Source organism: Ceratotherium simum, chromosome 28 (genome assembly GCF_057802395.1).
Source record: "Ceratotherium simum simum isolate JZ-2026a chromosome 28, ASM5780239v1, whole genome shotgun sequence".
In the NCBI taxonomy this organism is placed as follows: Eukaryota; Metazoa; Chordata; class Mammalia; order Perissodactyla; family Rhinocerotidae; genus Ceratotherium; species Ceratotherium simum.
This window is the reverse complement of record NC_141927.1, coordinates 21022899-21046022: the sequence shown is the minus strand read 5'-3', so window position 1 is coordinate 21046022 and position 23124 is coordinate 21022899. Positions and strand designations below refer to the sequence as shown.

Sequence of the window (23124 nt, the reverse complement as noted above, 5' to 3'; positions counted from 1 at the left end):
CAGTGGATCTAAAGTCCGGCACTTGTGATCATGAGACCCATGAACTTGAACAGCTCATTGAACTTTAAAGCCAAAAAACACCTTAGTGGTTACTATGCTTAAGCCTCTCTTTTTAACAAATGAGAAAACTGCAAATCATAGAGGATAGAAGGCTGGTTCAGAGTGACAAACTGGTGTGTGGCAGTGTGAGTCTTAGACCCCAGCCTCCTGGTTCCCAAGTAGAGCTGCTGCCCTGCTCACATGCTCCAAGATATGTCTAGCGGGATACATTTAGACCAAAGAACATATTGGCTTTATGGAGATAGTAGTTTCGGGGAAGACAGATTTGTTGTCTACCTTTTTTCTTTTTCTTTTTTTTTTTTTTTTTTCTGCTGCTTGGGTACTAGACTAATAAATCCAATTTCTAAAGTTAAGATTCAAAACAGAAATAAAAAGGATATACTTTTCCAGCATGTTGCATTAATTTCTTGCTGGGATAGTTTTGAATTGACAGTAGTTGAAATTTCACATTGACTTAGGATAACTTTTTAGACATCAGAATGTTAAAATATTTCATTGAGCTATTTAGAAAGGAGAGCTCTGTCAGAAGACCATAAATGATCCCTCATCCTAAAAGGTGGACTTGGACCTCCCCCGAGATGAGGGAGCCAAGACGACATGTGCTCTCGGGGCTCTTCCAGGTCTCCTCTTCTGTGATGCTTGCTCCTTTGCATTGGCAAACCCATGTCTTTAGAAGGTCCACTAGATGGCAGCTGTGTTACAACTGTCGTCCTTTCGCTAGTAAAAGAAGCATTTCAAATGAGAACTGACTGAGTGAAATAAGTGTACACTTGTGCTTATGGTTCTTTCATCCTTTTAGGCTACTCGGTGGTCACAGTTTCAAATTATGTTCTAAATAATATAGAATTCAGTTTCCCAACAAACAAATTAAAAAAGGGATAAACATTTGTAAGTTTATGTATCCACATAAGGATAAATTCTTCATAGCTCTGAGTCTTGCTGAGTCTTCCCAGAGCACTGGGCACTTTGAATAGCTTAGTTGTTCCCTCAGAGGCTAACAGTAACGTGCTGAAGATTCTGTATTTTCAGAGGCTGAAATTGATTCAGATTTTAATCCCAGACTCAGTGCATCCCAGATCACTTTTTTTTTTAGATCTCCATCTCTTTTGAGATCAGAAAGAGCAAAGATATTTTTCTGACAATAGTTGTTACCATTTATTGAATGCTCTATTTCCTGACTCCTCTGCCCTGCTCGCTTCCTGCTCTCACACTTTTCTGCCATCTCCCTGCCCCCACCTTCCCTTAATTTATTTTGTTCCTCTCTTCCAACCATTTTTTTTAGCATCTAGGATGTTCAATTTCCCATGCTAGGTAGATGTTGGAGATACGATGGTGAGCAAGACAGACATGACCTCTACACATGTAGAGCTTTTAATCTTATGGGAAGACAGACTATTAAATAAGCAATTTTAAAACATAGCTGTGTGACGGCCTTGGTAGCAGAAGTACAAGGTCAGGGAGGAGAAAACTCAAGCTAATATCTGAAGGCTGAGAGTTAACCAGGTAAAGAAGTGGGCAGGAGAAGCATGTAAGAAAATTCCAGAAGGAGGGAACAGCTTGAGGAACTGCCTAGAGCTGAGAAAGAGTATAGCACCTGGGGCATTGAGGTTGTGTGGGGGACATAGGGTGACTCAAGGCAGGAGGAGGAAAGAGGTGATCAAGGGGAGATAATGCTGGAACATAAGCAGGAGTCAGACCACGGAGGGAATTGTCAGCCATGTTGAGGGATTTAGAGTGAAACTAAGGACAGTTATGAGTCTTTGACTTAAAGCCTTTATGAACAGATATACTAGAAAGTACGGAGGAATATACACCACAGAGTAAGGGTTATTACTCCTCACTGCCTTTAGGAGAAATACCACGTCATAACCCAGGCTGAGGTGTTCCCATTCTCCCTCCTTATGCCCCATATCCGTTTTCTGCAAACCAGGGTCTATAGACGTATTCTTGAACCTAAGGTTTCTTTGAAAAATTTTTTTTTAATTTTGCTTTTATTTTGTTGATAATATAAAAAACACTCATATAAGAATATTCTGGACCATCTGATCAACCTCTGCTGGGTGATCAACATGATCTATTTCCATTTTCTTTGGAAATATTTTGTTTCTTTAATCTCATCATGACACACTTCCAGAGTTTAGAGCAGGGGAATGCTTGGCACAACGTTGAGACAGGGAAGAAAATAAGAAGAAACTTGAAATAAGTGGCCTGGATGACAGCTTAAATATAAATCAATGCTGGGTAAGAACGGGGGGATGTTGGAGGTTTAAGCTAGATTGTTAGCAACATCACAGCAATAAAAACAAGCTGGGCTGATGTGGGCATAAAGAAACCCTGGCTTGTTCCCTAGAAAAATCAGGGTCCATGCATTGCCTTTCAGGATGTTTCTGTAGTGTCTGGTGGGATGTTAGCGTTTTTCAGTCAAGAACTGTAAGTTCAGAGGAGTGGGTGGGGCACAGGAGATCTCTTTGATGGCTGGTTCCTCTGAAAACAATAAATAGCTTCTAGAGAGAAGGGAGGGCATCTGGGTTTTCACTCAGCCACAGTTGGCAACAGCTTACTCCACCCACAGACAGCACAAAGGGAGGGTGGGCCGAGGAAGCAGACAGCGGGCTCCAGGCCGGTCTAACCCGCTTTCCAGCCTCACGAAGGAGTGTGGCCTGGGGGACATTTTAAAAGAAGAAGAGAAAAACGTTAAGAAGTGTTTATAAACAGAAGAATCCCACTGTTGAGAAAGAATCTGCACAGATTTTGGTAAATATTGTGGATAATATTTACCAAAAAGCTCCCCCTTTGCTTTCACACTTACATGGAGGTGCTGTGTGGCTCTAATTGGCAGTGGGAAATCGAAAGAATATGCTGCAGCCAAACTCTGATACTTGCCTTCAAATGGATTCCTACCCTAGAAAACAGTTAAATGAAAAATAACTAACCTATCCAGCCCTGAAGGTAGAACTCCCTCTTCCCAGACTCAGTGGCACCAGCGCCAGGCCCTCCAACATTCCCCAGAGATGGATTGGCGGGGGCAGCAGGATACAAGGCTTCTCTGGGTGTACTAGATGTTCTGACAGTGTTCAGGTTGCAGGAAAACACAGCTCTGTTCCGCTCAGGACATGGGTGGGGGAGGGCAATAATAGAACCAGCCTCATTGTGGTGCTGTCAGAACAGAATGAGGTCATGCAAGGAAGGCTCTTGGCACAGACAGTAAGCCACCTCAATAAAGATGAGCTATTTTTATTCACAAGACTGTACCCAACGGAGGTAAATCACAAGAAAACAGCCAGTTTTTCAGGGCTTTTGCTTTTAAAGATTGTTTTAGACATGTTTCTCAATCTCATACAAACTCTAGATGTCTGTAACACCGCGGGGTGCTCACTAATAGTCAGATAAAATGGTTCTGAGGACCTCTAAGATCCAGCTATCCTCAGTCCACTAGTCATTAAGGTGGGAGAAATGGGTTGAAGCACATTACACAGTTTGAGGGAAAATGTTTTCTGCTCACTCTTATTTAAAAAGAATGTTTTGTTAACCAAAACATTGAATTTCTTGAGCATTCTGGTAAGTCTAGGTTTGATTATCCCAGATACGTTACACAGCTTTAAAATATAGTAAGAAGATTCAACTCAAGTTAATGCATCAAACAGAAGACACTATAGGAATATCACAGACTATTTTTTATGATACTTTTGAAGACTGGTGTAAAATGGAGCATTGTTTACCGTATAACATTAAGTGATTGCATGTATTTTATGAGTAAAACCCTGCTTTGAAAAATATAGATACACTATGTGGATGAGGTCTGGGATTTAATGCACAAAAATTAAAATGGGTATTATCATGGCACGATAATTTTCTTCCAAGTATTTAGATATGCAAAATGTAAATAAAACCATTTTGAAAGGTATGTCAGAGGAGGAAGCAAGAAAAGAGGAATAAAAGATAAGATATAAGATGGGACAATTTTATGTCTACTGATACATAACTATATAGAATGGCACATTATAAAAAACAGCAAAAGTAAGATGTCAGTGCTTTGCCTCCAGTTTCTGGGCTCAGCTCCCTTAACAGCAACATCTACCCACATGGCTGGTGGCAGGTGGGCAGGCTGGAAGTCACTGCCCTTGGAAACCTGCCCCGAACCTGAGGTGTCAACTCCCATCCTATATTCCTAACCTGTTCACTCTGCCCTGGGACCTCAGGATCCTGTCACCTCCCCTTGCTTGGTGCTTCACTGTTCAGACCATTAGTTCAGATTGCCTTTTGGGCTTGCTCTTGGCTTTGCTCTGGGCTTGCCTTTCAGATCACATCCTCCTGCCTGAAGCCCTACACCCAACCCCACCCTACCTCTTAGCACCCAGGTTCGATCTGGTGCCTCACTTGCCTTAAGCTCACCCTTCCCTCTAACAACCCTGCTCTTGTTTATGAACTTGACTTAGTAGCTGGGACAAGGCAAGGGTATGGGACCCTGTGTCCCAGCCTAAAATGATATGAGAGAGCATGCCTTCATACATTTATTTACCTTGGTGGCTCATAGAACGGCACGAGATATGGCAGCGGCTGGTGGGCATCGTGGGGGAAGAGACGGGGGACAGCAACTATCCATACAAAAGCAAGAGGGGTGACCGTGCAAGTGTGTCACAGCTCGAAATTAATAGGTGTTCAGCTGAGCAGAAAGCATGCCAGATAGTTATTGTTAGTCTAATTTATACATAAAGACAGTCCACTAAGTCAGAAAGATACACGTGGGAAAAACCAGAGTGGTCCCGACCACAAGCAGCTTATGAACTAGTGGCATAATGACATACATACCAGACACAATTGCAGAGCAACAATGGACAGCTTGTGGTCAAGTATGAGTGCCTGGGGGCTGGCAGGAAGGAGAGATGGCAGCTGTCAGCATGGGCTGGAGAGGCAGATTGATTCATTGAGTGATTGATTACCTAATTTTGGAGGCCAGGCCTTGAAGATAAGATGGAGAGATGTGGAAAGAAGAGCCAAGGAGGAGAGCATAAAACCACCCCAAGGGATCACCATATGCAGTCAGCGTGGCGAACCACTGATCTGGCCTGGACTCTATATTTTACAAATGATTAGGTTAGACCCACAGAGGCTGAGGGGCTTTCTCAAGTTTGTGCAGCTTTTAGTAAAAGTGAACTGGACTTGAACTGAATTCTCAACACCCTTCTGGTCTCTACACCAAGAAGGCAGTCTATTTCTTTAGGTTTCTGATGTTTGTTTAGAAGATTACCATCCGAGTGGCATTAATATGAGCGGGTGCTTTGAAAACCTTGGCAACACAAGAGATGCGGTTCATGTCTGCTGTGAATTCATTGTGCCAGGTGCGAATCGGGCTCAGCCCACAGCCTCTGCATTCACTATTATAACTTGTATTATAATACAAGTGAGTGTATTATAATACACTCACTGTGGCTGTGTGGCAGACCATCAGTAACCCACAGCTTGTTTTCCTAACAAGGGTGGTGGAGGCTTGCTCCATTGTTTTCTGTCACTCCTCTTCCAGGGCCTATTCTTCGCTGAAGATGTGGCCGTGAGCATTCAGCTAAGCAGAGCTGGGGGATCTTTTTTTCACGTGACCCCCAGAGAGGTACTGATGGGCTTATTCTATGTCATAAGATTATAATTGCCAGAAATGTAATAATGTGAGTTGTTAACATAAATAACCCGTACACACCAGTATCATATGGTGGCCATGTTTGAAAGATGACCTTGTCAACATTATGTGACAACAATGATTTACTTGTCATATTTCTGTGAGTTTCTCTTCATGGTGAGGACACATTTGCTAAGTTATATCTTGCTATCCCCTGTAACTTCCTCTAAGTCACTCATTCGGTCAGGATGTGGTTAAGTATTCGAAGTAATAGGCACATGCTTCCTTTCCAATGCACAGTGGGAAGCATGCCGTACTCTCTTCCCAGGGCTCCCCAGGGATTCCATTCCCAGCTCTGACTCTGACTGGCTGTGTGACCTTGGGTGAGTCGCTTGATCTCTGTAAAATGAGGGATCCAACCAGATGGTCTCTAAGGTTTCTTCTAGTTCCAAAGTGACTCTTGGCACTTGTACTTAATTCATGTTAGATGATGTGGGGGCCAAGGAGGAAGAGCCGTTGGACAAGTTATTCAACTCAGTTTCACTCATTGACTTCTGTTCTGTTCTGCACACAGTCACTTATAACTGCTATCTGCATAGCATTATGCAATGCAAAGGCTGTGGATGATAGAGGTAAGCATAAGACGTGGTTCCTGCTCAGGAAAAGATCATTTCACTAGAGAAATACAATAGGGAGTTGAGGAGGTTACAGCTACAAAGCAGTGTGTGTGTGTGTATGTGTGTATTTTCCAAGATTTGTGTTAAGAACATTAAGTGTAGGGTGTGAGAAGCTTAGATCAGTATGTCCTGGGGCAACCCCAATAGCACCTAACATTTGTGAGCACTTACTCTGTGCCAGCGTCCTTCTAGAACCTTGTACATTTATTAACTAATTCTCATAACACCCTAGAAGGTAGGGATCATTATTATCTCCATGTCTCAGATGCAGAAACTGAGCACAGTAAGATTAAGTAACTTGTTCATAGTCACAGAACCAGTAAGTGGTGGAGGCAGGATTTTACTAAGGAAATCTGACTCTGAGGGCAATTCTCTTAATCAGCATTTTACAAATGCCACTGAACAGAAAAGGTCTCGCTAAGAATAGAGCTCCAGAGAGTAACCAGGCTTAGGCCAGATGGGAAAAGAAGAAAGCCTTTCAGAGGGAAAAAGATGGCCAGAGGATTGAGGTGGCAGCAAGCCGATGTGTCAGCTTGGTGAGGAGCTGGATGGAGAGGAGGGTTCATGATGGAGGTGTTGAGAGAGCACAGGAATCTTGAATTCCAGGCAAAGATGGCCACGTTTGATTCTGTGCACACCAGGAGCTGCTCAAATTGTAAAGTTGGAAGTAATAATAACACGGTTTTTAGAAACGTATATTTGACAGTTTTATAGAGCATCTGAAGGGGATAGAGGAAACACTTTCCTAGAAGGATCGATTTGTTGGCTGATAGAATGTAAAAAATGGAACAGCTGATAGAATGTGAGGAATGGAACAGAGATGGAGAGTCCATGTGGATATCTAGATTCAGCCTGGGTAACAGGTGGAGTTGTGGCTCCATCGAGAGAAATCTGGAGATCATGAGTGGGAAGCGGGTGAGCAGGGAGGCTGAATGAGATCCAGGAGCCTGGGAGGTCAGGGTTAATCTCCAGGGAGGTGGCATAGCCTGGGCAGGCCAGGTGCACAAGGAGAGTAGGGCAGGTGTGAGAACAAAGTCACGCTGCACTCAATTATTTTTTACATTCCAACTGGCAGTATTTTTATTGATCAGAGCAAAATAATATACTGGATTTTTCAGGCCTCCAAAGGAATTCCTGCTGGTTCTGCCTTTTGGAAATCCACATTCTAAAAAGGCAACGTGATATAAAACTCACCTCCAGATTTTTAAAGCACCAATAAGCCATCCACAATTACACATTTATAGAGCATCTGTTCTGCAGTTTTGTAGGTGGTTTAACTTGTTTTGCCTTTATTATAGTTTCTATTTTATTACAAAATATTACAAACTCATTTAATTTAGAAAGTTAGAAACTATAGACAGGTAAAAAAGAAGAAAGAGGTCACTGAATATCCCAAGATACACTGTCAACACTGTAGTGTAAAATCTTCTAGTTTTATTTAATTAATTAATTAATTTGCTGGGAATGATTTGCTCTGAGCTAACATCTGTTGCCAATCTTCTCTCTTTTTTTTCTTCTCCCCAAAACCCCAGTACATAGGTGTATATTCTAGTTGTAAGTCCTAGTTCTTCTATGTGAGTCCCCACCACAGCACGGCTACTGACAGACGAGTGGTGTGGCTCTGCGTTGGGGAAACAAACCCTGGCTCCTGAAGCAGAGTGTGCTGAACTTTAACTGCTAGGCCATCAGGGCTGGCTCAGTTTTATTTTTGTATGTAAAAAAATTGCATCAAAATGTACAAACTCTTTTACGATTCATTTCTTCCCTAATGTATCATGAATATTTTTCAATGTTATTGCTGTAATACCATAGTATGTTTAACTAAATTTCTATTGTTGGAATCTTAGATCATTTCCTGTTTTTCATGATCACAGTCGTCACTGCAGTAAACTTCTAGGTAGCAATGATTTATTCCTATAAGTGGAATTGTTGGGCCACAGGCTATGCATTATTCTAGGCAGCCTGATGGGATTTTCTGTTTGGTTAATCTTTGGAGTATCCGGCCTGGTTTTGGCTTGTGGTGTCAAAGGGACATCCACATCTCATTTTCTTAGAATCTGGGAAATCGCTGAAGAAGAAAGAGGGGCTTTTTCTTTGTACAGAAGCCAGATGGGTTGGCAAAAGAGGCAAAAAGAAGGGATGACGTTAGCAGTCTGGAAGAGGTGGAATGAGGAGAGAGGAGGAACATTCCAGTACAGAAGTCAGAATCTGTGGTCAGTGTTGAGGAAACAACCTGGAGGAATGAGAGAGATGTTGGCAGGACTGGAGGGACATCACATATGTGATCTCCTATGAAAGAGTTGAAAAAATGACTACTATGACTTTTTAAAAAATAATCCAGGAGAATCTGGTATAAGTCATTGTAGTAGAAAAGACCTGAGTCACATTTCATATACATTGACATAAACTGTTGTTGGGATAAAAATATTGCAGTTCTATTACAAGGGTTTTGAGTTGGTCTTTGAATAGTACTCAAGCATGGAGATTGATAGATATAGAGACAGACAGACAGATAGGGATATTTCAGCTTAATTTCTGATATTGGAACTATATTTACTTTGAAGTTACTCAGTTTGTATTTTTGGTTCTTTACTAATTCCTCATGCATATTTCTTTTCATCATCTTCTTTTTGTTTTTAAATCATAAACTGTGGAGCTTTGATACATTTTACCCAGCTGTCTGTTTCCCAGGATTTGTACTTTGTTGATATGGCTCCATTCCCAGCATATCACAGAGCAATTATTTTCTGACACATTCTTAAAAGAAGGCTTAGAGTAAACACAGACGCTGTACAAACACTTGAAACAGGACAAGCAAATATGCACGAATCTTTATCTCCCTTGATGCTTGGCAATGTTCCTTGCATGTGGTAGAAGCTAAATAATTAATTTATGAATGTGAAATGAATGTTGAATACGGAGGATATTTGATTACATCTTTTTACTTTACTCGTTACGTTTCTGTTTTATGCCAACGGAGGCTTCTTGAGGCTCCAAGGTGTAGAGTCGAGTGGCCCTGGGGAAGTTATTTAAACTGACCTTCAACATCTTCTTGTATGGCTCCAACACTTACTTGGGAAAGTTACCTAACCTCAGTTCACTCACCTACAACATGGATAATAATAGCCGCTACCTCACAGGGCTGTTATGCAGATGAAATCAGTCAAAATATGTAAAGGGATTAAAACAGTACTTAACACATCTTAAGCACTACTTAAGTTTTAGTTATTATTAGTAGTTTCATCATCATCATCTCATGGGATTGAGAAACAGTAACGTGTACCTTGGGTACAGTCAGCTATATAGTAGATGCTTAAGAACTGGTAGTTTTCCTGTCTCTGTTTCCTTCAATTACTTACTGAATGGTTAACTGTCCATTTAAATAGAAATTGGGCTATCATGAATAATACCGAGCTAATTTAACCAGATCTTCCATGTTTTTGTTTGGGGAGTGTGTTTGTGTGTGTATGTGTGCAAATATTTAACAGGATTTGCAAGCTAGTTAGAGGCACCCACTCTCAGTCAAAATTCCTTCTGTTTATTTCATTTTGGTAGGATGGAAATCCATGCCCTTTTCAGTTACAAACATTCATAACCTGAGTCTATGTGACACTGGATTAGAAGCTCTACCATTCATGGCTGGGAGACCTTGGACAAGGTCCTTCTCTAAATTTAGTGTCCTCATCAGTAAAAGAGGAAAAATCGTCCCTCCATCCTGATGTGGTTGTGAGAGCTAAGAAGCACCATCATAATAACAATATCTAAAATGTATGGAGCACTTACTCTGTGCCAGGCGCTGTTCTAAGTCTTGAACTTATTTGAAGAATTTTAGTGCCATACCCAGCACTCCATAAGTGTTAGCTATTATTGTTATTGTTGTTGTTACTACAAGTCTGAAGAGGTAGGTGTAGCCAGACTGTGGAAGGCGTTAGCTCTAACTAAGGAGTCTGAAGGTCATGGTGGACCTAGGATTTGAATCCCATCAGTGTGGTTCCAAAGTCCGTGATCTCACACTTCACATTACCTCTGCCTGTCACCACAGTCCTCTGCTCACGTGTGCTCCAGTCAAACATCTCTGCGTTATGCACCGAACCCACCGTCTGTCTCCTTTCAGGGGATCTCCTTCCCTTGGAACGAATGTGTCCTGTTTCGTGAATGTTGAAATCCTTCCTTTCTCCAAGACTCTCAGCCCTGAAGCTTTCCCTGGTTACCCTCCATGGAATTCCCATGACACTTTTATAGGGGAACTTGAGAGCAGGGGACTCTTTAGACGTCATTGTGTCCTGCCCTCTCTGCTCCAGAACCTCCCACTTAATTTGCACTCATTAAGTATTTATGGGACCAATGACTAATTATCTTGTAATCTAGGGCTCACCTAAGGCCCTTGGCTTGTAGAGTCTGGGGGAAGGATAGGAGCATGGACCCCCCACCATTGTCACCTGGTCACTGCCCTAGGTGAGATGCACAGTGGTCCCTAATTTTGGGAGCTGTCAGCCCCCTCCTCTGTGCCATCCCATGACATAGGCCCCCTCCAGAAGACAGGAGGCTGGGCTACATGAAGGAAGCTTCAGGCCTCCACTGATGGAAACAGACTCTGTGTTTATAAAGACCACGGGAGGCCTTTGGAAGAGACATATATATGTGCGCGCGTGCTCATACACACACACACACACACACACACACACAGAGTCCTAAATTTTGAACACACGCTCTTTGAAACCTGGACCTGTCTATCACTAATGTCACTGTGGGTCAGGCCTGGAAGTGCAAGTTTGGAAGAAAAAGACCTACAGTGAACTGATGTGCTGGGATGGTCAGAGTTGCCTCCAATTAATGTAAATTCTGCTTATCTTAATTACACTTTTTTCGGCACTTTGTTGCAACACCTCTTTTTGCTCCACTCAGACATCCTTCACTTCTTCCATCGCTGGAGATTCGTTAAGTGGCTACAAGAGAAGGGGAGGGTCTTTGGGGGAAGCGTCTCCGTACAGCGCTCTGCAGGGCTCAGGGAATCCTCATCTCTGTTTCAAGGTGCAGACTCTTCCTCTAGAGGCCTTCGGTCATATTCCATAGCTGCCACCTGGACTATGTGAGACCATTAGTAGAAATGGACAATTTAAATCCAGGCATTTAAACTGTAATCCTACTAAATAATTTGTTTCCTGTTTTATATTGTTTGCACATAAGAGGGGGTGGAAAAATCCAGAAATGTTTTCCAGTGCATTTCCTTCCTTCCACCCCCAATCCTGCTAAAGATACAGCATGCAGATTTCCTGGTGGTGGTAGGGTCATTCCCAAGGGCTAAATTTTCATGTGCCCAATTACTTTCCTGATAGGAATGGCATCTTGTACTTTCTACCACCACAGTGCTAGGAAATGCTGGGCCCACAGAAGGCGCTCAATACATGTATGGATTACTGATTTTGTACCCTGGTTCTGAGCTCTACAGGGAATGTGGCCAGATATTATGGTCCACCTGGAGAGACCTCCACCTCCATTTTCTCTCCTCTTTTCCACCTTTTATCTGCTGAAATCCAGCTCCATCCTCACAACTCTTTTGCATGGTTGCCAAAGACTTTCATTCTGCGAAATGCGTGTGTGTGTGTGTGTGTGTGTTGTTATGAATCTCTCTTAAAGGCATCTGAGGCTTTCAAGCATCAATTTATTGAAACTGTCTCCTTGATGATTCCCTTTCCTGATTCTTCTCTCATCTGTCACCTCTTCTTTTCCTGCTGGTCCCTAGTTTAGTTCTAGATTTTGTCCTCAATTTTCTCTTTCTTGTCTACACTTTCTCTTGTTGAGTTTATTTATTCCTTTAGCTTCTACTCTCAGCCCTGTTTAGACAACTCGCCCAAATAGCAGTCTGGTGCTGTTGTATGTCCTCTGTGCCAGGCCTGTATTTCCAACTGCCCAGAGGACGTCCACACTTAAATCACCCACGTGTCATCACAAATTCAAAATCTCCAAGAGTGAATCTACCATTTTGCCTACCCCAGTCTCTTTTCTCTTCCCAACCATTCCATTTCAGTCTGTTAAAACCCCATTCTTTCTGACACAGAAATGCAAGTTGAAGGGTCATTATTGATGTCTCTCTTTCTTCCACTTCTTTTTTTTTTTTTTAAATCTTATTTATTTATTTATTTATTTTTCCCCCCAAAGCCCCAGTAGATAGTTGTATGTCATAGCTGCACATCCTTCTAGTTGCTGTATGTGGGACGCGGCCTCAGCATGGCCGGAGAAGCGGTGCGTCAGTGTGCGCCCGGGATCCGAACCCGGGCCGCCAGCAGCGGAGCGCGCGCACTTAACCGCTAAGCCACGGGGCCAGCCCCTCTTCCACTTCTTATACCCAGTCTGTCATAAATTTTCCCCAAGAAAACATTTCCTGAATTTGCTTCCATTCTACTGCCAACCCCCAGCCTGGCCCCAGCACTTGCTGTTCATCACAGTAACAGCCTCTCAGCCTCTCTGGCTTCCTCCTGCCTCTCTCATTCCTTTTCTCTTCACTTGTGCCCTGGCTAAGGTGGGCCCATCCCACCTAAGGTGGGTGGAGTGCCCAACTCCAGAACTGAGGGTGGTCACTGCTGCCTGGTGAGTGAAAAGTACACCCCTCTGGTTGTTCTCAACCCCATGACTCCCAACCCCCTCCCTCTGTCTCCTTCTATAATTGATGAATTAAATTCTGGAATCATTGTCAAGTGCCTTCCACCCACCATGCACTGGGGCCACGGCAGTGAAGTGAGCAGGCCTGATCCCTCCCGGCCCTTGTAGTTTCCTGGCCTAGGAGCTCGCTGCCTCTTAGCCCTCTTGCTGCCCCTGTCCCTTCACCCCCGCCTTGAAAAGTCCAGCTCTTCTCACCTCCTCCTTAAACCTGCCTTTGACCTCTTCAACCCACAGCAATGAATCCCTTTTCAGAATTCCTGTTGTTCTTGTTGTGAGCGCCCCTTTAGTTATCCTCTGATCTTTTCATGTATAGTAGTTTTAACTCCCTACCCGGATTGTAAAGTCCTTGAGGTCCACTGGTGTTTATTTGCTGTGCTAACTATCCCCATTGTTGGGTATTTGTCATTGTTGTAGTAGTATTCATAATACCTACTACTAATCTGCAGTTGTATGTAACACAGATATAATTAGGATAATACAGTGAAACCAGGCACAGCATGAAGTGCTTTTATGCATTTTCTTCTCTAATGAGTGGGTATTTGGTACATATTTAATTGACTTAAGGAAGACTTGTTCAGTTGTTCACCAGATGTGGGTCTCAGGTGACTTCTGTCTGAGACTCAGTTTCCTCATGTGCAATATGGGAAGCTGGATGCCTGCTTCCCAAGGTTCTTTCCAGTTCCAATGCTGTGGGTTAGTTCAATTTCAATCCACTAGTTTCTAGGGAATCCTTACTGTGTACTCTGCACAGATTTCTTGCTTAGGGAATATTAAAAAAATATGGCACCGTCCCTGCTCTCCAAGTTTGTACCATCTATTGTAATAACAGGAAGCCAGGGGTATCTGAGGGGTAGAGAACAAGGGAGCCAATTACGTCACTAGGAGAGAGCAGGGAGATTCCTGACAGTCGTTTCTAATTAGAAGCTTCCTGAAGGAGGAGAGATTTCCGTTCAGTTGAAAGGAGGCAGTTGACAGAGTGGGAGTACAGAGGCACCTCTTGGCAGAACTGGTGGGCTAAGCAGCCATTCAGCAGTGAACCAGAACAGGCTGTGTTTAAGACCGACCAACCCGACATCTTGCTGGGTGCTAAATTTAAGGTGGTGACCGTATCGATGCTGCTGTAACATACAACAGGAGAATCTCAACTACATAAGAAAAGAATGTGGATCTCAGAGGGGTGAAACATTTGGGTATTTGAGATGCATCCTCAGAATAAAACCGTTTATTTGGGCATCCGTACATGCTGAGGCTCGTAAGCCATAAGGGATCATCCATCCCAATGATGATACATCTGCATTCCTGTCACTAGAGAATACAGTTAATTACCATTACAATTGGCTAATACCAATGTTCAGTAATAATAAATACTTATTTATGTCTCTCTTATTTCAAAAAGGAACTGAAGAGGTTTATAAATATATTCACAGGCAATAAGATAAAAATGCAAGAGATGAAAAACAAGAAAATAAAGTAGAAATAATAGTGTGAGGCCAGAGATGTTCAAACGCCCAAAAGCGCTACATACTTTACCAGAGGTGGGCTGAACAGCCAATGCATTTTTTCCCTAAAGGCAAATTTTTCTTTTTAATATGACAATGTAGCATCTCGAAGATTCCAAGCATGTCTTCAGAGACTTGTCGTTATCATCAAAGAGATTTTGCGTGCTGGATGATGCTGTGTGCTTTCCTTCACGCTGCCTGCTCTCTAAATGAACTCATTAGAAATGAAAGCTGAAAGGAAAATCTCTGCCCACAGCTTTTTGGCTGAGCTTCTGGGGCTGCGTTGCTCACGCACCCATGATTTTACTTAAGGAAATTCCAGTTCTGAGGTTGAAGAGAATTTCCTCTCTTTAGAAAACAGAACTGTCATGTATTATTTCCTCTTAGGAAAGGCTTTTGTCTCTGCCTCCCCACTCCACATACATGCTCTGTCCCCAAATACAAGCTTATTAGTTTGTGGCATCTGAGAGAGGGCACTCTGCCCCGAGCCACTGGAGGGTTTATATCTTAGAGCAGTGGAGCGAGTGATGGCTGCAGGTCCCTGGCCCGGGTGTGACCTGGCTCTGCTTGTCTTGACAGTGTGAAGCAGCAGGAGCGCTATAGCCAGCTGACCCTGGTCAACTCCACCGCGGCCGACACGGGCGAGTTCAGCTGCTGGGGGCAGCTCTGCAATGGCTATATCTGCAGGAGGGACGAGGCCAAAACGGGCTCCACCTACATCTTTTTTACAGGTAAAATGTTTGGTGTATGAGTGGACCTCTTCAAACTTCTGGCCTTGGCCCAGAATGAAAGGGTCTCACTGGGTGCTGTGATGACAGTCAGAGCACTCACTGTTTGCCAGGTTCTGGGCTCAATGCTTTGCAGCAATTATTTCATGTAAGTTTCATAACAACCCTTCAGGGTAAGTACCAATATCATTTCCATTTTTTCAATGGAAAAGTTGAGGTTCAGAGCGACTAAATGAGTCCTTAAGGTCATACTGCAAGTAAGTGGCTGTACCAGGATTTGAACTCAGGACTATCTGATTCCAGAGTCTGGACCTGCATTGTCCAATATGGTAGCCACTTGACACGTGTGACTATTTAAATTTAAATGGGAATTAATTACAATTAAACAAAATTAAAAACAGTTTCTCAGTGGCATTTGCCATGTTTCAAGTGCTCCATGGCCAAATGTGGCTAGTGGCTATCCTACTGGACAATGCAGACAGAGAACATCTCCATCATCGCAGAAAGCTCTAATCAACAGCATTCTGTAGACTTTTAGTCACTGTGCTCTCAGAACCTATGATGATCGCCTTTCTGGAACCTTCACAGTCATAGGATGCCTGGCTAAAGGCGTCTGCGCTTTTAAGCTGAAGTTTTGAGCTGAAGTTTTGGGGGCAGGATTCCAAAAGTTTGTGGTGCTTGGTGGCTTCTGCACCTGAAAGTGTGCAGGTCAGAGTGGAGAACTCTTCTCTTCCCCTGCAGTGCTAGGTAGATGTTTGCCAGGTGGAACTTGCACTTGGAGAAACAAGCATTGCAGAGTAGCTTCCCAGCCTGCTTTCTCTGCAGAGCTCTCTAAACTCTGAAGTTTGAGGATATGACTCGACAACAAGGTTCAGAGGTCAGGAGTAACTTTCAGGAATCTTACAGATGCCACCCCCTGGTGCTGCGGTTGTCCAAGGCATTTCAGGTGAAGCCAGAATGCTTTCTTAGTGTCTAGACAGGGGCTTTCATGACATTTGTTTACATCCTGAATCCCTCTACCTTTCAGACCTCCAGTGACATAGGCCTATGACTCAAATGATCTTATGCACTGGCTCTTAATGAATGCTTTAGCAAAATCTCACATATTTTCCCTTCCAGCTCAAATAGCTCCTCTCTGGCAAGCAGATGTGTTAGCAGAGCCCTCTACAGTTCTGGAAGCCCATGTATGTCATTTGATTTCCACAACACCTTTGGAAATAAGGAGAAGCTACTTTATTATCTCTATTTCAGAAATAATAATGCTGTTACTGAGACTCAAAAGGGCAAGGTGACTCGTTCAATGTTCCATGACTTGTCATGGCAGAGTAAAGAGTCAACCCCTATTTTTCTGACCCAAGATCTAATGTTCTTACTGCCCTACCCATTTCTAGGACAAGGTGATGGATAGTTTGAGAGACAGGCAGACAGACACTAGCTAGCATAACTGGTGTTGTCAGGAGAATTGCTAACAGTTGTTCATAGGTAGGCCCTTCTGATCCTCATCCTGGAATGTACTACACAGAACTGCTATATGCCCTTAGTATTATACCACACTGGGAAGCAACAGTGGAAAAGACAACTAATTAAGACTAGTAAGAGCCTGTTATTCTGGAGGAGGACTGATATCATATTTCAAGTTGCAGAATAAAGATTCTTTGCCAAGATTAGCACTGTTGTGTCTTTCCAAAGTATTGGTTTTTGAATTGAGATTTTAAACTGAAGACCTCCCTTGAGCAGAGTGTCCCATTAGGCTTATGGGCTCTCTTTGAGTTTTGGAGGGAAGCCCTCTTTCTTAATTTATAGAAGCCATTTAGTGAAGCAAAGGAAGGCTAAAAAATAAATATTTATGTCAAGAAACCTGGATCAAGAAGGGAGGTGAAGTAATGTGTTGTATCATTTTCTCCTTCCTCAACACTAAGTTTAGAGTTCAGTTGGATTTTCAGTACAGTACTTAGCAATTTGTCTTTTGAAGCATGGGTTGGTTTGCAAAACCAAGACTGGCTGTTATGGAGGCTGAGCCTCCCGCTGCTGGCTCTGGATTCTTTCAGAACATATGCTTTCCCACTACCCACACAGAGAAACGTCTGGCGCTCATTATGTTTGTATGTTTCCTGGAGTTTGATTGCAAACATTGTGAAGCTTCTTTTTGACTGTTGTTAATTTGTGCAATTTTTGGTTAAGCAACTGTCATATATTATGTTTAATCTTTATCCAGGAGGCTCTCAGAGGGTTTTTTTCCCCTTTTTACTTTTCATTAAAGTATAACATATACAAAGAAATATACACAAATCATAACTCTACAGCCCAAAAAATTATCCTCAAGTGGACATACACATGTAATTACTACCCAGATCAAGGAGGAGAACATTACCTGCAGTAGGGCTTTCTCATAGCAAAAGGCTTGGGGTCTAATTTTTACATGTAGTAAAACCACATTAACAAGCACCATACTAAATATGGAGTTTGTTGTAATTTGGATTTTAGTTTATAGCCTATTAACTTTAATTTCTTTTGAAATCTAAATTTCCAAGTGTTTAGTTTTCTTAAATTAATGTTTGTCATCTAGCTGAGTAGATACAAACATATTTGTAGAGGGCATATGTGATCTATAATTTTTTAAATGAACTTCAACACACTTTTTTTGGTAGATGGAATCTACTAATTGCAAATATTTTTTTGCTGTTTGTTAAAGCAACTGGCATCTTTCAAGGCACGTATTATAGTACATGAAGTAAGACCACATTTTTATGTTCTGAAATCAGATTGTTAACTTGTTCTACTGGCTTTGTTCATTGGTTCAGATTCCTCTACAAAATCTTAAAACAGAAGTTGCTTCTAAATCTTACAATTATAAATTCCTTAAATGTTTTTGCTAAAAAGATATCTTGACTGCTCCAGATTCTTCTCTTTACAAATGGAGAGGTTGAAGCACAGAGAAATTAAGTGGGACATCCAAGGCCGTGTAGACTTACTCCGTGTGAACATGTGGGTGTTAGGTACAACATTGACAAAGGTGCCCCTTGCCTAAGGCACAAATCACCTGGCCTGATACAAAGCCTTGCAAGGAGACTCACTGAGCCATGACATACTCTTTCTTGATCTCGTGCAGAGCTGGGGGAAAGACTTCCATGTTAGTGAATTTGGCACTCATAGCCAAAGAACTGTTGGCCCATGAAGACATTTGATGTTGTGTCCAGGAATTCTGTCCCCACCCTGAAACACCATACGACTGTGGGACAAACAAAGCTAATGAAGGAAAAGTCAAGAATAATTATTTGTTTTCAGAAACTTGCAGGAAGAACATGGGAAACAATTTAACAAATGTTAGAGTGTGATTAAGTTGAAAGATTTCTTTTAGCAATTACTATAATATCCCTTCACAGAATGATCCAGAAAACAGAGGATTTAATGTGCCATGCCAAAAACAAAAAAACAAACCAAAAAACCCAACCCAGAGTCCCTTGGCTGTCCTAAGGAAAGTATGGGTAAACCAGGCCTCATTTCTCTCATTTCTGTAAGATCAAATGCCCTCATCTAGAGCTTAAGAGAACAGGCAGAGTGAACACAAGTGTGTAAGAAGCTGGCTGAAGGTCTGCGGCCCAGTGGCAGCCAAGCTGAGCTCAGAACCCGAGACCAGCGGGTTCCTCATCTGTCCCTCCTCCATTCTCTTTCCTTGACGTTGGCAGGAATGAGGTCCTCTGGGCTGTGAGGGCAGGGTGAGGATGCCAGTGCCCTCACTGGGCCGGGCCTCTCAGAGGAGCTCTGTATGCTGGGCACCCCTCCCGATGGGCAGTTACTGGGCATAGCTATGGGGCTAATTCTCCAGAGACACAGCAGATTGTTTACAGGTTTTAAAACTGCTCTTAACATAAGGAAATCAGTCTCCCTCCCTGCTTCCTCAGTGGGGTCATCCATGGGCCTGATGCGGGCTTAAACTAATACTTTTTTTTGTTAACTTGAAGGAGATGGAAAGTAAAATCTTTCTTCCAAAAAAGGAAAAGCATTAAAAAATAGCTTTTTCTATTCAGAAGGACTCAGTATTCTGAGAAGATTGCCAGTCCCCTCTCATCTTTGTGCCCTGAATGTAAGAATCCTTAAAGCCCTCTTACCTTGTTTCTCCAGAATAAATAAGCTTGTGTCTTTCCCTTTGCAGAGAAAGGAGAACTCTTTGTACCTTCTCCCAGTTACTTTGATGTTGTCTACTTGAACCCGGACAGACAGGCTGTGGTTCCCTGTCGAGTGACGGTCCTGTCAGCCAAAGTCACCCTCCACAGGGAGTTCCCGGCCAAAGAAATCCCAGCCAATGGAACGGACATTGTTTACGACGTGAAGAGAGGTTTTGTGTACCTGCATCCTCATTCTGACCACCAGGGGGTGGTCTATTGCAAGGCAGAGGCTGGGGGCAAGTCTCAGATCTCTGTCAAGTACCAACTGCTCTATGTAGAAGGTAAGCCCGCTCCTACCAGTAACTAGAGCTTAGTCGCTACCAGCTGGTCAGTATCAGGTACTGCTGTTCTCAATTGTGGATGGAAATCATGAGGCACAGTATGCTGTTCTTAAAGGCTCCTCTACTGCACCATCATTTCTAGAATGTTCTTTTTCCTGGCCCGGGACCCCCACCCAACACCCCTCGACTCCCTTCTCTCCAAATCCTTCCGACATTCACTCTGGCACTGCCTCTGTATGATTGATCAGCAATTCTCCAATCAGCAATCTCCGAACTCTTCTTAGAACATCCTCTCAGATGAGAACATCCTCTTTGTTTTAACCAAAATCTGCTGTCTCCTCAAGTCACTATCCTTTCCCAACCTCAAGGTCAGGAGGTGGGGTCAGTGTGCTCCTTGTGCCCATTCCCACTTCCCAGCTCTCATTTTCTCACCGGCTGCTAGGAACCTCTGCTCCTCTGAGACTCATGGCTTGCGGCTATACCAGCTTTGTTACCTCCTTTCCTGTCACTCCCCTCATTGGCTCAATGTCCTCCTTGCCCCTCCATTTTCTGGGTGACATCAACATCTACTTGGAACCCATTGGCTTGGTTCACTGACCACCTCGTCCACTTCACCTCAGACAGCCCTCCCTTGGTCACAACTTTAGCATGTCAACAACTACAACTGCTCTGACTTAGGAATCACTGAGTCAGATCTCCACCTCCAACCACAGCTTTGTACCTTCCCAGATTGTTTGTCCAGTGTTCGGTGACTCCTTCTGCACCGATCGTCACCTCCACCCTCTACTCTCTCTATTCCCCAGTGCTCTCCCGCCCCTCCCCCCGGCTTACATTCCAGGGCTCATCACCTCAATGCTCTCTGCCAATGCCCTGAACTCCTGGCCCCTCTGTGCTCTCCTCCCACCTGTGCAAGAAAACACCATTCTGGATGAACATAACTATACCCTTTCTCCATGCTGAGGGTTGCTCGAAAAATCCCATGGGTGGGGAAATTCATTCTCTTCCAGTTGGTCTCACTCTCCACTTCTTGACAGAACTGAAGTATGCTCAAATCTCTCCACTGAACTATTTTTTTTAACATGACCATTTTAGTGAGGAGTTTCAATTCGGTAGGTTCATACAAGAAATACTTTTTTCTCCAGTAACTTCCATTAATTCTGCTGTATTGAAACACCCTTTCCTAAGGGTAGTGAGGTCTGTTAATGATATCTCAGTCCAATTCCACATCCAACAGGTGCTTTGGGTTAGTAAGACAGTCTCATCCAGTTTCTAAGACTGTTCATTTAGAATCTTTAACCCCACATTTGACCCAAAGCTCTCTCCCCACTGGCATGAGCTACACTGGTGACTTCAGTGGCTTGGAGTTGGGGGTGAGGGGTAGAGTGGGGGTGTTAGTGGGGGAGACAGTCTAGCTCCCCTCCCCTCCCTGCTCTGGTGCTGGCCTGAGGGGACAATGGGAGAGGCTGCAGTCCAGAAGCACTCATCCCCTGGTAGTAAATGCTGACTGGGCTTGTCTGTGAACCCCATGGGGACAGATGGTGGCTCCAACACCTTGTCATGGGTGATACGGAACTCACCCCTAAGCAGCCTGTGGTGCCTTAGGCCCCTCTCAGATTCAGCCTTGTCCTCCTTCTGGACTCTCAGCTGAAGGCCTCCGCTGTCCCTGTGTATCTCTTTGCTCTGTGCTGCAATGTGGTCTCAGAAAGGCTGTAGCCCTAAAATTTCTATGTCCTTCTAATCCCCTGACTCTGGAGCATGTAACATTTTTCTGGAGCAGAAACTTACAGCAGGGACACAATCTGGCTGCCCTATCCACCTGGCACCCCCCCATGCCACCCCTCCCAGTGGTCTCCAGCCCTGGGCTGGTGGCACAGGGGCAGCCGGCAAGCAGATCTACTGCAAAACAACCTATCACCTCCCCTTCCTTGACAAGTGATTCTCTTGGGCCTCCCTCCCCTGACTTCCAGGAAAGAAGGCACCCCCTCGCCAACCCCTGAGAGTGAGAGGAGATGGTTTCTCTTCACGCACTATAGTCCCTCAGTGATGATTCTTCTCCCTCCGAGAACTCTTGCATGACCCGGGGTGAGTGGTCTGTGTGTGGGGTAGAGTCTGTTCTACTGCATGGTGCTGCTTGGGCAGCCCTGTGGGGGGACGAGTGGCCCCAGGAGCTAGCTGCTCTTTGAGGTGAGAACTTGGGCTCCTGAATGCCTCTTGTTCTCAGCCGTGGGGTGAGAACTAGGCCGTGGGGTTATTCACTAGGCCATGGTCCCCAACACTCTGTTCCCAAATAACTCTCACTACCCTCCTTTGACCACCCTCAGCCCTTGGCTAAGAGCATATCTCTTTCCTATCACGGCCAAACTCCCTGAAAGGGCTCTCCCCTTCCCTGTCTCCATTTCCTTCCCTTCCACACGCTGCTCAGCTTTCTCTCCTGTGTGTCACCAACAGCTATTGCAAAGGGCCTCAGGGCCTCCCAGGCCATTAAATCCAGCAGACAAGTTTCCGTCCTCATCCTACTAGACTCTGCCTCTCCTGCATGAAACCCCATCTTCCCTGGCCCCATTTTTTCCCTGCTTTCCCTTCAACTTTCTCATTCTGCTTTGTCAGCTCTTTAGCTCTCTCCCAGCTTATAAATGTTGGAGTTGCCCAAGGCACCTTCCTTCTCACTCCTTGTTCTCTTCTTAGGCCAGCTCAGGCCAGCTCAGCCGTATCCACGCTCTGCTGTGTATCTGTTCACTCTTGACTCCCAAGTGAATTTATGTGGCCCAGATCTGGGAGTTCCAGCTTCACGTGTCCAACTGCCTAGTTCATGTCTGTGCTCAGGGGCTTCCTAGGCCTTTCCCTGCACTCTGGATCTTCCTCCTGGACTGGGTTTTTCAGCTTTGTGATGGCAATGCAGTTCCCTGGTACACAGGCCTGAGACTAGAAGTCAACCTGACCCTCTCGTCTCCTCTATCATTTTGACTTTTTCCATTAAATTTCTCTCAAATCCTATTGTTTCTCTCCATCCTCACTGCAGAAAGAGTTCAAGATATCATCATCTCCTTCTTGGACTACTGCAAACACCTTTCCAATTGGTCTCCTCCATGCCCACCTTTTTTCTCTTCCACGTGCCTGAAAGGCCTTGCATGACTGGCCTCTGCCCTCCTCCCTGCTCTGCAGCCTATCCTGGCCTTCCTCCCTCTCACTGTGGGGGCTTTGCACACCACAATTCTGGTCTGTCCACGCCCCCCGTTGTCCTTCCATGCCTGTTAAACTCACCCCTCAGATTTTAGTTCAAATTTCCCTCAAGGAAGACTTTCCTCCTTCTCAGACTATTCTGAACTTCTGGAGTACTCTGGGCTTCTCCTTCATAGTTCTTAACACAACTCATGTTTTAAATTAACCACACGACCATTTGCTTAGTGTCTGTCTCCTCCACTAGAATAGTGGCCCCAGGGGC

General features: G+C 44.0%; 1 protein-coding gene across 1 annotated transcript in view; it reads left to right on the top strand.

Annotated features, from left to right (window-relative positions):
- Window positions 1-23124, top strand: part of PDGFRL (platelet derived growth factor receptor like) — a 48148-nt gene that overhangs the window by 22051 nt on the left and 2973 nt on the right. Inside the window, exons 3-4 of the mRNA XM_004428784.3 lie at window positions 15087-15238; window positions 19389-19682. Of these exons, the coding sequence (XP_004428841.1) occupies window positions 15087-15238; window positions 19389-19682 (446 nt within the window). The remainder of the gene's footprint in view (window positions 1-15086; window positions 15239-19388; window positions 19683-23124) is intronic.